Consider the following 10,499-nt stretch of genomic DNA (forward strand, 5'->3'; position numbering starts at 1 on the left):
TGCAAGGGCTCCGGGGCAGATGCCCCATATCACGCTGCCTCCTGGCGGCGTGATGCTGTGCCAATGGCTGGTTAGTGCTGCTCTGACGATACCACGTCGACGCCTGCTTGCCCCGAGCGAAAGGGCCTCCTGGAATTGATAGCAACAGAGCAGCTGTGCTCTGGATTTGTGCCAGATTTACAGCTGTGTGGAGGGCACATAGCAAGTTCAGACATGGCTGCCTGCGCACTGGGCCAAGAGAGGGTTTGGGAGTTACCCATGGGTCTCGTGTGCACCAGAGAAAGGAACCATTTGGTCATGAGCCATGGTTTGGTGCATCCACACTAGCCAGGATTAACTAGATTTGCCCAGCATCCAATTTAGCACTGTTCTAAACTGTGGTACTTGCAGTGGCCTCTGGGCACCTACTCCATCATTCCCAGTTCAGCTCCCAGAAGCAGTGCATGTTGGGAGATTTCAGAAGGCCACCGGTGTACTGTGTGGCAGAAATGGGCAGAGTATTTGAACTGTATCTACTTGTTTGAATTCACTAAACTGGCTGTGATGGACCGGTTTATCCTTAAGCATTTATTAAACCTGCTGGAAGATGGCCCATTCTAACAGGGTATTGGGCCATCTCTGTGTGTGGATGCAAAGTGTCTTACAGACACTCCTGGGCTCTGTGGAACAGGACATAGATATCATCTGAGCTCTCCAAGAAGAAATAATGTCTATGTCCAGTTCATTTTTTGGCTCTGGTTTGGGGTTGACCCAGTGGGTTTCTTATTTCCTCGCTGGGTTGTCAAGTCATTGGGTCTCTAGGCTTCCCCATCCGTAGTGCTGCTCTATTCCCTGCTGGGGTGAGAGGTGAGAATAACTGGTGCTATGGCTTTGCTGACGAACTGGGTGTCTGGGCCTGGCTAGGAGAGAAGCAGGAGCCATGTTTACGCAACAGCACTGGCCTGGGGTGTGCTCTTGCTGTTGAATGTGTTGAGCTTTCTGTGGGTTGTTTTGTTGAACTTTTAATGACGTGATTAACCTTTATGGAGGTTGCCCCCAATTAATAAGCCAGCAGCGGTGGTGTGGAAAGCGCTGGCTTCTCTCTCGATTAACCGTTGTCTTTCCAGCAGCGTGCCTCCCGCTCTCCCTCCCTCTCCCTCCTCATTAAAGCTTCCAGCTTCAGAAAGGCTCCCATCAGTGAAGCTGTCTAGGCTTCATTGTGGCTGCCAAAGCATGGTTTGTGCTGTCACACGTCTTCCTGAAGTAACACTGACCCTAGCTGGAACCAAACTAAAGGCAGACTTGGTCAAAAGGGAGGAAGGTGCTGGCCCAAAGTGTGTGGGACTCATACTCTCTGAGGCTGGATGAAAATAAGAGGTGCACAGATACCAGGGCAGGGCTAAGGCAGGAGGCTTGGACTCAGGGCCCTGGATCAGGACCAGAAACATTGGTGAGGCCGAGGTGTGTTACTGGATCACAAGATTGGGGCCTCAGGAGCAGGAGGAAGACAAGGGTCCATGGGCTGTTGAGGAGGAGGGAGGCTAGGTTAGGGGAGAAGAGCCTTTCTGCAGGGCATAGGTTGGGGTGAAGTTTGGGTTGAGATTTGATGCACAAAACGCCATGTGAGCAAGCTGCTCCTGGAATGCCATGTACTCTCTGCTCTTCCTCCTCTTCCTCGTCGCTCTTTGATCTGCCCACTTGGTGCCTGGTCCCAGTTGCACATCTGGCCTCAGCAGGTTCCTCTTCTCTTGCTTCTATGTCCTCTGTGTGCATTACAACCGCATGCTACGCTGCTGCTTGCGCTGCGCCGTCTCTCGCGCCCTCTTGCGCTTCCACTCATTTCCCCCTATCATTTATGGGCTTCATTGTCTATTTCTCTTCTACTCCTGTCCTCCTCGCAGGCACCCAGCTGACACCACAGCTACGGTGGAGGACATGCTGCCTTCCGTAACCACGGGCACCACTAATTCTGACACTATGACCGAAACCTTTGCCACTGCTCAGAACAGCCCGACCAGCGAGACCACCACCCTGACTTCCAGTATTGCCCTGCCAGCCACAGCTATCCCTGACTCAAACTCCGTGCCGCCCAGCCAGGCCACTCCGGCCAAAGGGGCAGCCACCTCCGCTTCCTCGCCACTGTCCTCGGCCCCCAAAGTCGCCCCCCTTGTTGACCTCAGCGACACCCCAACTTCTACTCCAGCCACTAGTAATTTGTCTTCGAGTGTCCTGGCCAACCAAGGGGCGGTGCTCAGCCCCAGCGCTGCCACCAGCATGGCTGAGGCCTCAAAGGCGCCAGCTGGTAGCAAGCCATCTGCCCCAGCCCCTGCAAACCCCACTAGCCCTCCAGCTTCTTCAGAGCCCAAGCAGGAGGTGTCAAGCACCAAAAGCCCAGAAAAGGAAGCTGTACAGCCCAGCATGGTGAAGAGTCCAACAGAAACAGCCAAGAACCCAACTAACCTGAAGAGCGAGGCTGCCTCAGGCAGCACCACAAACCCCTCCCAGAACGAGGACTTTAAAATGGACGAAGGGACCTTCAAGACCCCAGACATTGACCTTGCAAAGGATGTTTTTGCAGCTCTTGGCACTACTGCTCCTGCCAGTGTGGCTAGTGGGCAAGCTCGCGAGCTTGCTTCTTCCACTGTAGACAGCTCTGTACCGCTGGCACCTGCAAAGACCGAGTATGGCTGCCTTTAATCTTCTGTGGGTTGTGTGCTGTGTGTCTTGTGCATTAGTGCTGTGTTCTTGTTGGATGTTCTCTGAACTAACCTCATTGTTTCTCTAGCAAACTAACTCACCTGTTAACCACTACGGCAGGACCCAGCACTAGGGAGGTCAGGTGAAAGGAGGAGTAGGGGGCCCCTGGGTGCAGTGCAGACAGGTGTCTAGTCCCCAGAGAGAGATGAAGAAATGGATTAATAATGTGTTACCTTTTAGACTTCCCAGTAGCTCCATCCTGTTCCTGATTCTGTTGGGAAAGAGCTCAGGATCACTTCCTTGTGGCAAAAAGGGGCCTGATCCTGAGAAACACTGTGCTCCTGAAGTTCACTGGCGACAACAGACCAAATTCAATTTCACCAATGTAAATCCAGAGCAGCTAAACTGGAGTCACTCCAGATTTACTCTATCGCAAGGCAAGGCATAACCTGGCCAAAAGGGGAATTGTGGGTGCTCGGTACGTCTCAGGATTAGGCCCTACGTTAGCAAGTTCGCTATGGTGAGGGACCTGGGGCAAGCCTGCCTGAGGGACCAGCACAGCTGTTTGGGGCTGGCCCATTTGGCCTTGTCTCATCCTGGTGAGCCAGTGATGAATTTCCCTCCATCCAGTCTCCCCTCGGCTCCCACAAGCGATTAAGAGAAAGCCATTAAGCCTGTAGGCATGAAGGGACACAGCCTCGTTCCATCTGGACGGGATCCCCTCCCACCCCCGGGCATCACCCTGTGCCTTGTGTTTGGCAAGAGACACTGTGCTGCTGGGAGTTGCAGATAACTTTGGCTGCAGCATTAGCTATTTCTGGTTGGTTTGGGGGTGGTGGTGTGGGGGAAGGTTGAGCGAGGTGGGAGGATAGGGCTGCTTTGCTGGCTCAGCCTGGACAGCAGTTCCTGGGAGAGCCAGCAAAGCAGGGGCATTGCGAGTGCTGATGGGCAGTTCTTGGACTCTCTCTCCTGTTCTGGGTGTTTGCACTGTCTGGGTTCAGCACTGCCTTCTGGCTGCCTGGTTGGGTGCCGCACATTGTCAGAGACAGGATCAGATGAAGGAAGCAACCACTCCTTCCCAAATGCAGTCGGGCTGGTACCCTCCTGAGGGAAAGGAGGTTCTTGTGTTGGAAGAACAGCTCAGATTTGTTGGAGAAGCTGGTTTGATGCGGCACGATGCTGAGTCGTGGCTTTGGCTGGAACTCCCCCCCCGGCCCCTTCCCAGGAAAAATACCCCTGTGCTCACAGCTTTGTGTATTAGCACCGACAAAGCACAGGCCTGGCACTCCGGTTTGATTTCAGTGCAGTTCCTCTGGTGTGGGCAGTGCTCAGTCAGGCCCTAAGCGCTCTGCAGATTGCAGGCAGTTCTTGCCAGAGTATGTGCGGATCCGCAGCATTAGCTATAGGTGCCTGGCACCTCGTGGCTTCTGGTCACCCCATCAAGCCTGCCGTGCTGCTTCCGTCCACTAACGCCCTGGAGAGTGACTGTTCAGTGGGGCAGCACGTGCCCCACACAGTGCAGCAGGTACGGTCAGCCTGGCAGGGTCAGCAGCACCGCAGATGTACTTGGGCTGGTCTGACCACACAGCTGTAGTGACCAAAGCTAAGTGACTCCATGGCAGAGGAATCCTCGTTCACTTATTTGTATCGCAGTAGTGCCTGTCGGCCAGGGCCCCCTTGCGCTAGGTGCCGGACACCATATAAGGAAGTCCCTGGCCTGAAGAGCTTGCAGCCTAAGTGCTAGGATGCTGTAGCATGTGCTGCTGGGATGAACGTGAAATAAGCTCAGGGGATGCATTGCCAGCAGCGAGCCGGCGTGTCCACCTGCAGCCCCTCTTCCCACTTGCACAGGCAGAGTGTCCTTCCAGTCCTGCCCTCTGCCCACTTCAAACGAATCCAAGGTAGGAACTAAAAAGCATCCCTGCAATGTACCCGTTTGGCATCAGGGTATTCTCTTCGCTTGGCTAGTCTGCCCCCCGGCCGGCAGGGCTATGTGAGGGGAACCCCTGGGCAAATTCACAGCCTGCATCCTAGACTCTGAGAGGAAATCTCTACACTTCAAATATCCCCGTCCCTAGCCAGTCACATCAGTAACAACGAGCAGGCTGGTCCACAGCTCCAGCTAACAAAGCAGCGGTTGTGAAGTGAACCCAGGAAACTTTCTCACTAGCTAGACCCCTCAGCTGGAGATGGCCAGTGTGCTGTAAATGCACCACACAGCCTGGCAGGAGCAACGGATGGGGATTGCTTCCATCTGTGGATACCTGGTTTCCAGTCCTGCTTGGCTCAGCATGAAATGAGCTTTGCAACCTCTGCTGGTGGCGATAGAGTCTTGTGGCCTCTCCCCCACATGCATGCTGTCCCCGTTTCCGGGGGGGAGGAGAGCATGCACTGGCTTTGTTGGAATTTAGATTCATGTTAGATAAATACATCCCAGGTCACAGTTTTCAACGTGAAAAAAGTGAACTAATTGCGAGCAGGAAGGATCTGAGGCTCCCAAGGAAGCCGAGGTAGATGTCGCTCAAATCCAGAAATCCCCCACTGCTTTCTCTTGTGTCACAGAGTTAGGGCCAGATCCTCAGTCTCTACTCACATTAGCTTGCACTGCTGGAGAAGGGCACTCACCTTAAAGCTGCTGTACAGGGCCACGTGAGGGCCCAGGGCTGGCTGAGGGTGAAGCTGGGGTGCATGCATTGTACCAGTCTCCCCTCCCCCAGCAGAAGAGCCCCTATGGCACCACTGTAGCTGGTGTACGTTCAGGTAGCCCTGTGGTTTCTCTAACTCAGTTGGGTCCCCTTGCTAGCCCCGGGAGGTTGCACTTGGGAATTACAGCCTTCATTTCTGAGGATGTCACTCTCAGAGCTGGGAGAATAAACTCCATCCCTTTTTCTCTCTGCCCATGTACCATGGTGTTCTCAGATTTACTCTCAGAATACTTCCTCCAAGAAAACCCCCGCTATTCAAAATTCAACCGGTTTTGATTGGGCGCTCAGGTCACACGGTATTTTTTCTGTCCTTTGATTGGATGAGGTGATTTGTAGAATCAAGTTTCCATTGCAGATGCACACGGCGTTTGCATTTCCTGCAAATGCTTCTGGCAGCAGCCTGGTTCTGTGGAGCATTCATGGAAAGCAAACCCAAAGGGGATGGGGATGAAGTCCAAGCAAATGTATTTCCAAAGCTGAAGGTCTTTTGCAATATTCCCCCAGCTCTAGTCACGCTGCTGTAGAAGGTGGGGTGATGCTTTGTATGGAACACCTGGGAGCCATTCCAGAAGTATATAGCACATCTAACTAAAAAAGTAAATAAACTCTCTCTAAACTGTGCTGTTTTGGTGACTTTTCCACAGGAAAACCCCTGTAGAAGAAAAATCTGAGGTGCAAGCAACGGAACCTAAGACACCTCCAGCAGAAGTCAAGACGGTCCCCAACGAAGCCACACAAACAAATGAAAACGAGAGCAAAGCATGATCAGCAACAGAAAAGAAAAAAAAAATGACAGAACAACTTCACCTGAGCATTTAAAACACACCACACATCTCATTCCTCTAGTGTCTTTTGCCTTTAAAAGAAAACCAGACAAAATGAAAAAATACATAAATGGGGATCTCTTTTTTTTTTTTCTTTGTAGGTTTGTAGGAAGGTTCTGTTTGTTGTGCACTTGCTTTTAAGGAAAAATAAAATATGTTTTTAAAAAAAGGTTGATCCCACAACCCGATCAGGGCTCAACGAGCCCTGCATATATTCAAACAAACAAGGTCACAAGCATCAGTTGCGAAATGGTTAGGAAGCTCAAAACCTACTAGATTTAGGGGCGGGGTGGGAAGTTAACCCTGACTTTTCTTTGGTTAGCCTAACAGAGTAAACAGCTGTACCATCAGGTACGGCCAGTACTGAATGATCAAAGTCCACAATTTATTTTTATACTTTTCAGTCGAGTTTGAAATATGTAAAGCCTCGTAAATAAGTTAACATTTCTGTTCACTTTATATTTGTTCAGTAGGCAAAGTGTCTCTCGCCCTTTGTGACTGAATCCAATCTCCAGCTTAGACCGTTATTTGGGGGTTTATTATTATTATTGTTATTTTTAGGAAGAATGCCAAAATTGCAGTTTTGGGGATATATTTCAATTTGCAGTATTCAGACTTTACATTTTTTTAAAAATTTTTATTTTAAATCTTTTTGCCAACTTTTGTTTTTTCCAGTGTTTACAATCGACAAATGTTTTTTTTACTTTTGTTGTGTTTAAATGTACGTGTAAAATAGCTGCCTTTTTTTTAAAGTAAATACAGTCTATAGATATTAGATTTACTAGCATGCTTGCTTTGCAAAGGGAGACATTTTAAAATATGGATGTTTACAATAGTTGTTTCCCCTTTATCTTTTTTAATTATTATTATTATTATAATTATTGTTTCTTACTGGAGTAAGAAGATAAGTAACACCGTTCATTTTACTTTTGGTGGGTGGACAACTTGTCACCAACCAAGGCCTGTGACTAGCAATGCATTTAAGTGCATTAACTTTAAGCATGGGCCTAGTTAATGGAAATACTGGTATGCTTAAAGTTAAGCATGCACTTAAGTCCTTTGCTGGCCCGGGGACCAACTGCATAAGAGAAATATGTTCTCTACTTTTCTTAGACATTCTCCCCTGTTCCTTCCAGGAATCCTCCCTCAGCTCTGAGAAGCAGAAGGGAGTTTGTGCAGTCAGGGCTGGTCTAGTCTCGGTGAATAGATGTTTGAATAAACCAATTCCCCCTTTTTAGAAAAAAAAAGTAGTAAATAAATACTATTTTCTTTTACTCTAGGATTTAAAAGGAAAGAGCTTGTGCACTTCAGGAAACTAGTATTTCTTTGGGGGAGTGGAAACACTAAAAAGTCCTTTCATTCACTAGGAGTGAAATTCACCAACACAAGGTGTATGCGCCACGTTTGTGGTCTGATCCTGTAAAGATTTAACTGCATGATTTGATGCTCACTGAGTAATCCACTAATGCTTTGCCGGATCAGGGCCTTAAAGACTTTATCCGAAGGCTCTTGACACTGATGGAAAGACTCCCATTGACTTCATTGGCCTTTGGATCATAGCTGTAGTGCTCAAAATGAGGCTGATGCGGTGCGTAAGCTTTGCACAGGGGTGAACTTTGCTCTTACAGCAACATCAGTGACAACTGCTATTTGGAATCCTAGAAAAACTGCAAATTTTGGGTGCGAAAAAGAGCGAATGAGGGGTGGGGCAGAGGAGTAAGAGAGGGTGGTTGGGGGAAGACCAGCCTTTGTATAGAAATTTTCCCCCTTTTTTGGGTTTTTATTTTGTTTTTGGTTTTAATTTTTTTGTTTTGTTTTCCATTCTACTTTAGATCTGCAAGCTTGTGCACTGTGGGCGCGTGAGTATTTTAGTGTGAAATGTGGTTTTTGTCATAGTATTGAAATAATGAAAATAAAAAAAAACTTCAACATAGTTTGGATGTGGAAGGTGTAGCGGATAGTGCAGATAAAAAAAATTATTCAGGAAAATAAATAAAGAGAATAAGTCTTATAAGGAACAGAAGCCTTTAAATGAGAGACAAACAAACCTGACTACAGCATATATTCCTTTGTGCTATGGTAATGAACAAATGAAAGAAGATTTTGGGTGGGGAGACTGCAGTTTGGCTCAGCTACATTGAACCACTCTTTTCAGTGTACTCTTATAATGACGCAGTCTTTAACAGTGGCATCGCTAGATTATAATTTCAAACTGTGAAAAATAATGGTCTTGTCATTTGCTAAATGTGGGGGTTTTTTGCATTTTTTTTCTCAGCTCCTGGGGATGGAAATGGAGGCTATCTGTGTGTGTGCATCTATGTAAACATAGATGTAAACACAACGCCCATCCTTAACATGCCACTAGGATGGATGGATGTTTGATTAAACATCCTGGACCAAATCTGACCCTTGCTTATCCCCATTGGAGCAGTGTGGGTATAACTAGGGGGAAGATTTGGCCCATGGTCCCTAAGAAAACGTTTTTTTAAGAGATGGATTGATCAAATGTGGCATGAAAGGCCACCGTGGCTTCTAGAGAGGAAGAGTCCGCATAGCCATGGGGGAATCGATGAGTTGGAAGAGAGTGTGTGTACCTCAGTTTACCAAGAGAATCTGTTCATCATTCGTGTGAAGTTGTTGATGGCTTTGACTTGCTTTGCCAACTATATTCTATACCTCATAAGTTATTACCCCTTGAGAGCTGAGCAGCTGTTATGAGGCAAATACTGCACAATCCTAATGATTAGATACAAATCCATTGACACTGGCCAAGGTCTGTTTGATAAGTACTTGGACTTGTGATATGGATACCTAAATTGGCATTTGTCTCAAATAGGAAGCCAGTTCAGAGCCAGATCCAGAGCCCATCCAAGTCAATAAGAAAGACTCCCGTTGACTTCAGTGGGCTTTGAATTGAGACTCCTGAAGTGGGACATCATTTCTAGATATCCGCAAAAGCTGTGGTTACTGGACTAGGAGACAAATCCATTCTGCCCCTTGTCAATGCTGACCTGAGATTTCTCAACAATCAGTACTTGCGTATCGATTCTTGAAAGCATTGTTATACTTTTCCATAACCAGAGAATGTCATTTTAATTTAGAAACATTCCACTTTTCTGAACTAAAATAGTTTAGTCCTCATTATTTTTTTTAATCTTCGAAGAGGGACCAACCTGACACCATTTACATTGTATATATTTATATATGTGTTGTTACCACACACATATATTTATATAGCCACCGAGACTGATCAGCTTCTGGTAGTGGAGTGACTGCATTTCATGGTGCACCATACGTACAATACCAAGACAACAGCCCATCCAATTGTTCAGCTTTTAGGCTGGAGTTTTATTTTCACACTTTTATATGGAGCCTTCGGACCCCAGGTTTTCGCAATAGGCTGTTTTGATAGTGGTTCTCAGACCCTCCATTGACATCCCTACCCAGCATTCCCTACTTTTGGGGGCCTTCTCTCTTGTTATAAAAAAACAAAAAACTTTTTACCAAGTGAAACATTGATACCACCTTTATTTCCATTCTCACCGGTGTAAATACTGATACTAACTGAGAATTTTGACTTTGCATTCTGTCAGAATACTTGTGTTCAAATAAAAATTACAAAAAAAAAAAAGCCCACTTAAGTCTAAGCTTTTTGTTGCCTGGTGTGTCGTGTGTCCAAACATAGGCCCACAAGAGCCTTTCTAGTGTTTAATATTTGATCCTTCAAGGGGTTCAGGCACCAACTTCTATTGTTACTAGCACAGTGGTGACAATAGGGACTGTTAGTTCCAGTTAAGAGACTGAGTCATCGTGATAGTGGAGTGGAGGGAAATGGATTACTCAACTGTTCTGTTCATTCCCTCTGAAGTACCTGGCCTTGGCCACTGTCAGAAGGCAGGATACTGGGCTAGATAGACCTTTGGTCTGACCCAGTATGGATGTTCTTATGTTCTTTAGCAGAGAAGGATTTGGATCTGTACCATGGGAGAGGTGATGCTTGTGAGATGCACTCTCCCAAGACCAGCTGTTGTTCCAGTTCCTCACCTTTGCTGGAGGCTCTTCTTCCACCTCATAGACCGCTTGGTAAAACACTCAAACCCAGTCACAGAGGAGAATATTTTTAAGGTTGGGTCTTTTCAGCCCCTGATTCTGTCCTCAAGACATTTAATGTGGAAATGTTCAGTAAAGCCCAGCATTTCCCAGTGTGAACCCAGGAGGCGGATTTAGAGTGAGCTGGAAAGGTTGTGAGCCAGTTCACCAACCATGCACATACCTGGGTATGTGTTTGTTGTAA

At 47.4% G+C, this 10,499-nt stretch overlaps 1 protein-coding gene across 7 annotated transcripts in view; it reads left to right on the forward strand.

Moving 5' to 3' along the window:
• Positions 1–9,514, forward strand: part of NCAM1 (neural cell adhesion molecule 1) — a 267,775-nt gene extending 258,261 nt beyond the window's left edge. For 4 of the 7 annotated variants that reach the window (XM_043533912.1, XM_043533909.1, XM_043533910.1 and 1 more), the window contains one exon: positions 6,026–9,514. In XM_043533912.1, coding sequence (XP_043389847.1) covers positions 6,026–6,146 — 121 coding nt within the window. In that variant the 3' untranslated portion in view covers positions 6,147–9,514. Of the gene's footprint in view, positions 1–1,880; positions 2,661–6,025 lie in introns of all 7 variants that reach the window. The other 3 variants (XM_043533907.1, XM_043533908.1, XM_027822896.3) reach the window with 1 other exon arrangement.
• The last annotated feature ends 985 nt before the right edge of the window (positions 9,515–10,499 follow it).

The sequence above is a fragment of the Chelonia mydas genome, chromosome 22, assembly GCF_015237465.2.
Source record: "Chelonia mydas isolate rCheMyd1 chromosome 22, rCheMyd1.pri.v2, whole genome shotgun sequence".
In the NCBI taxonomy this organism is placed as follows: Eukaryota; Metazoa; Chordata; order Testudines; family Cheloniidae; genus Chelonia; species Chelonia mydas.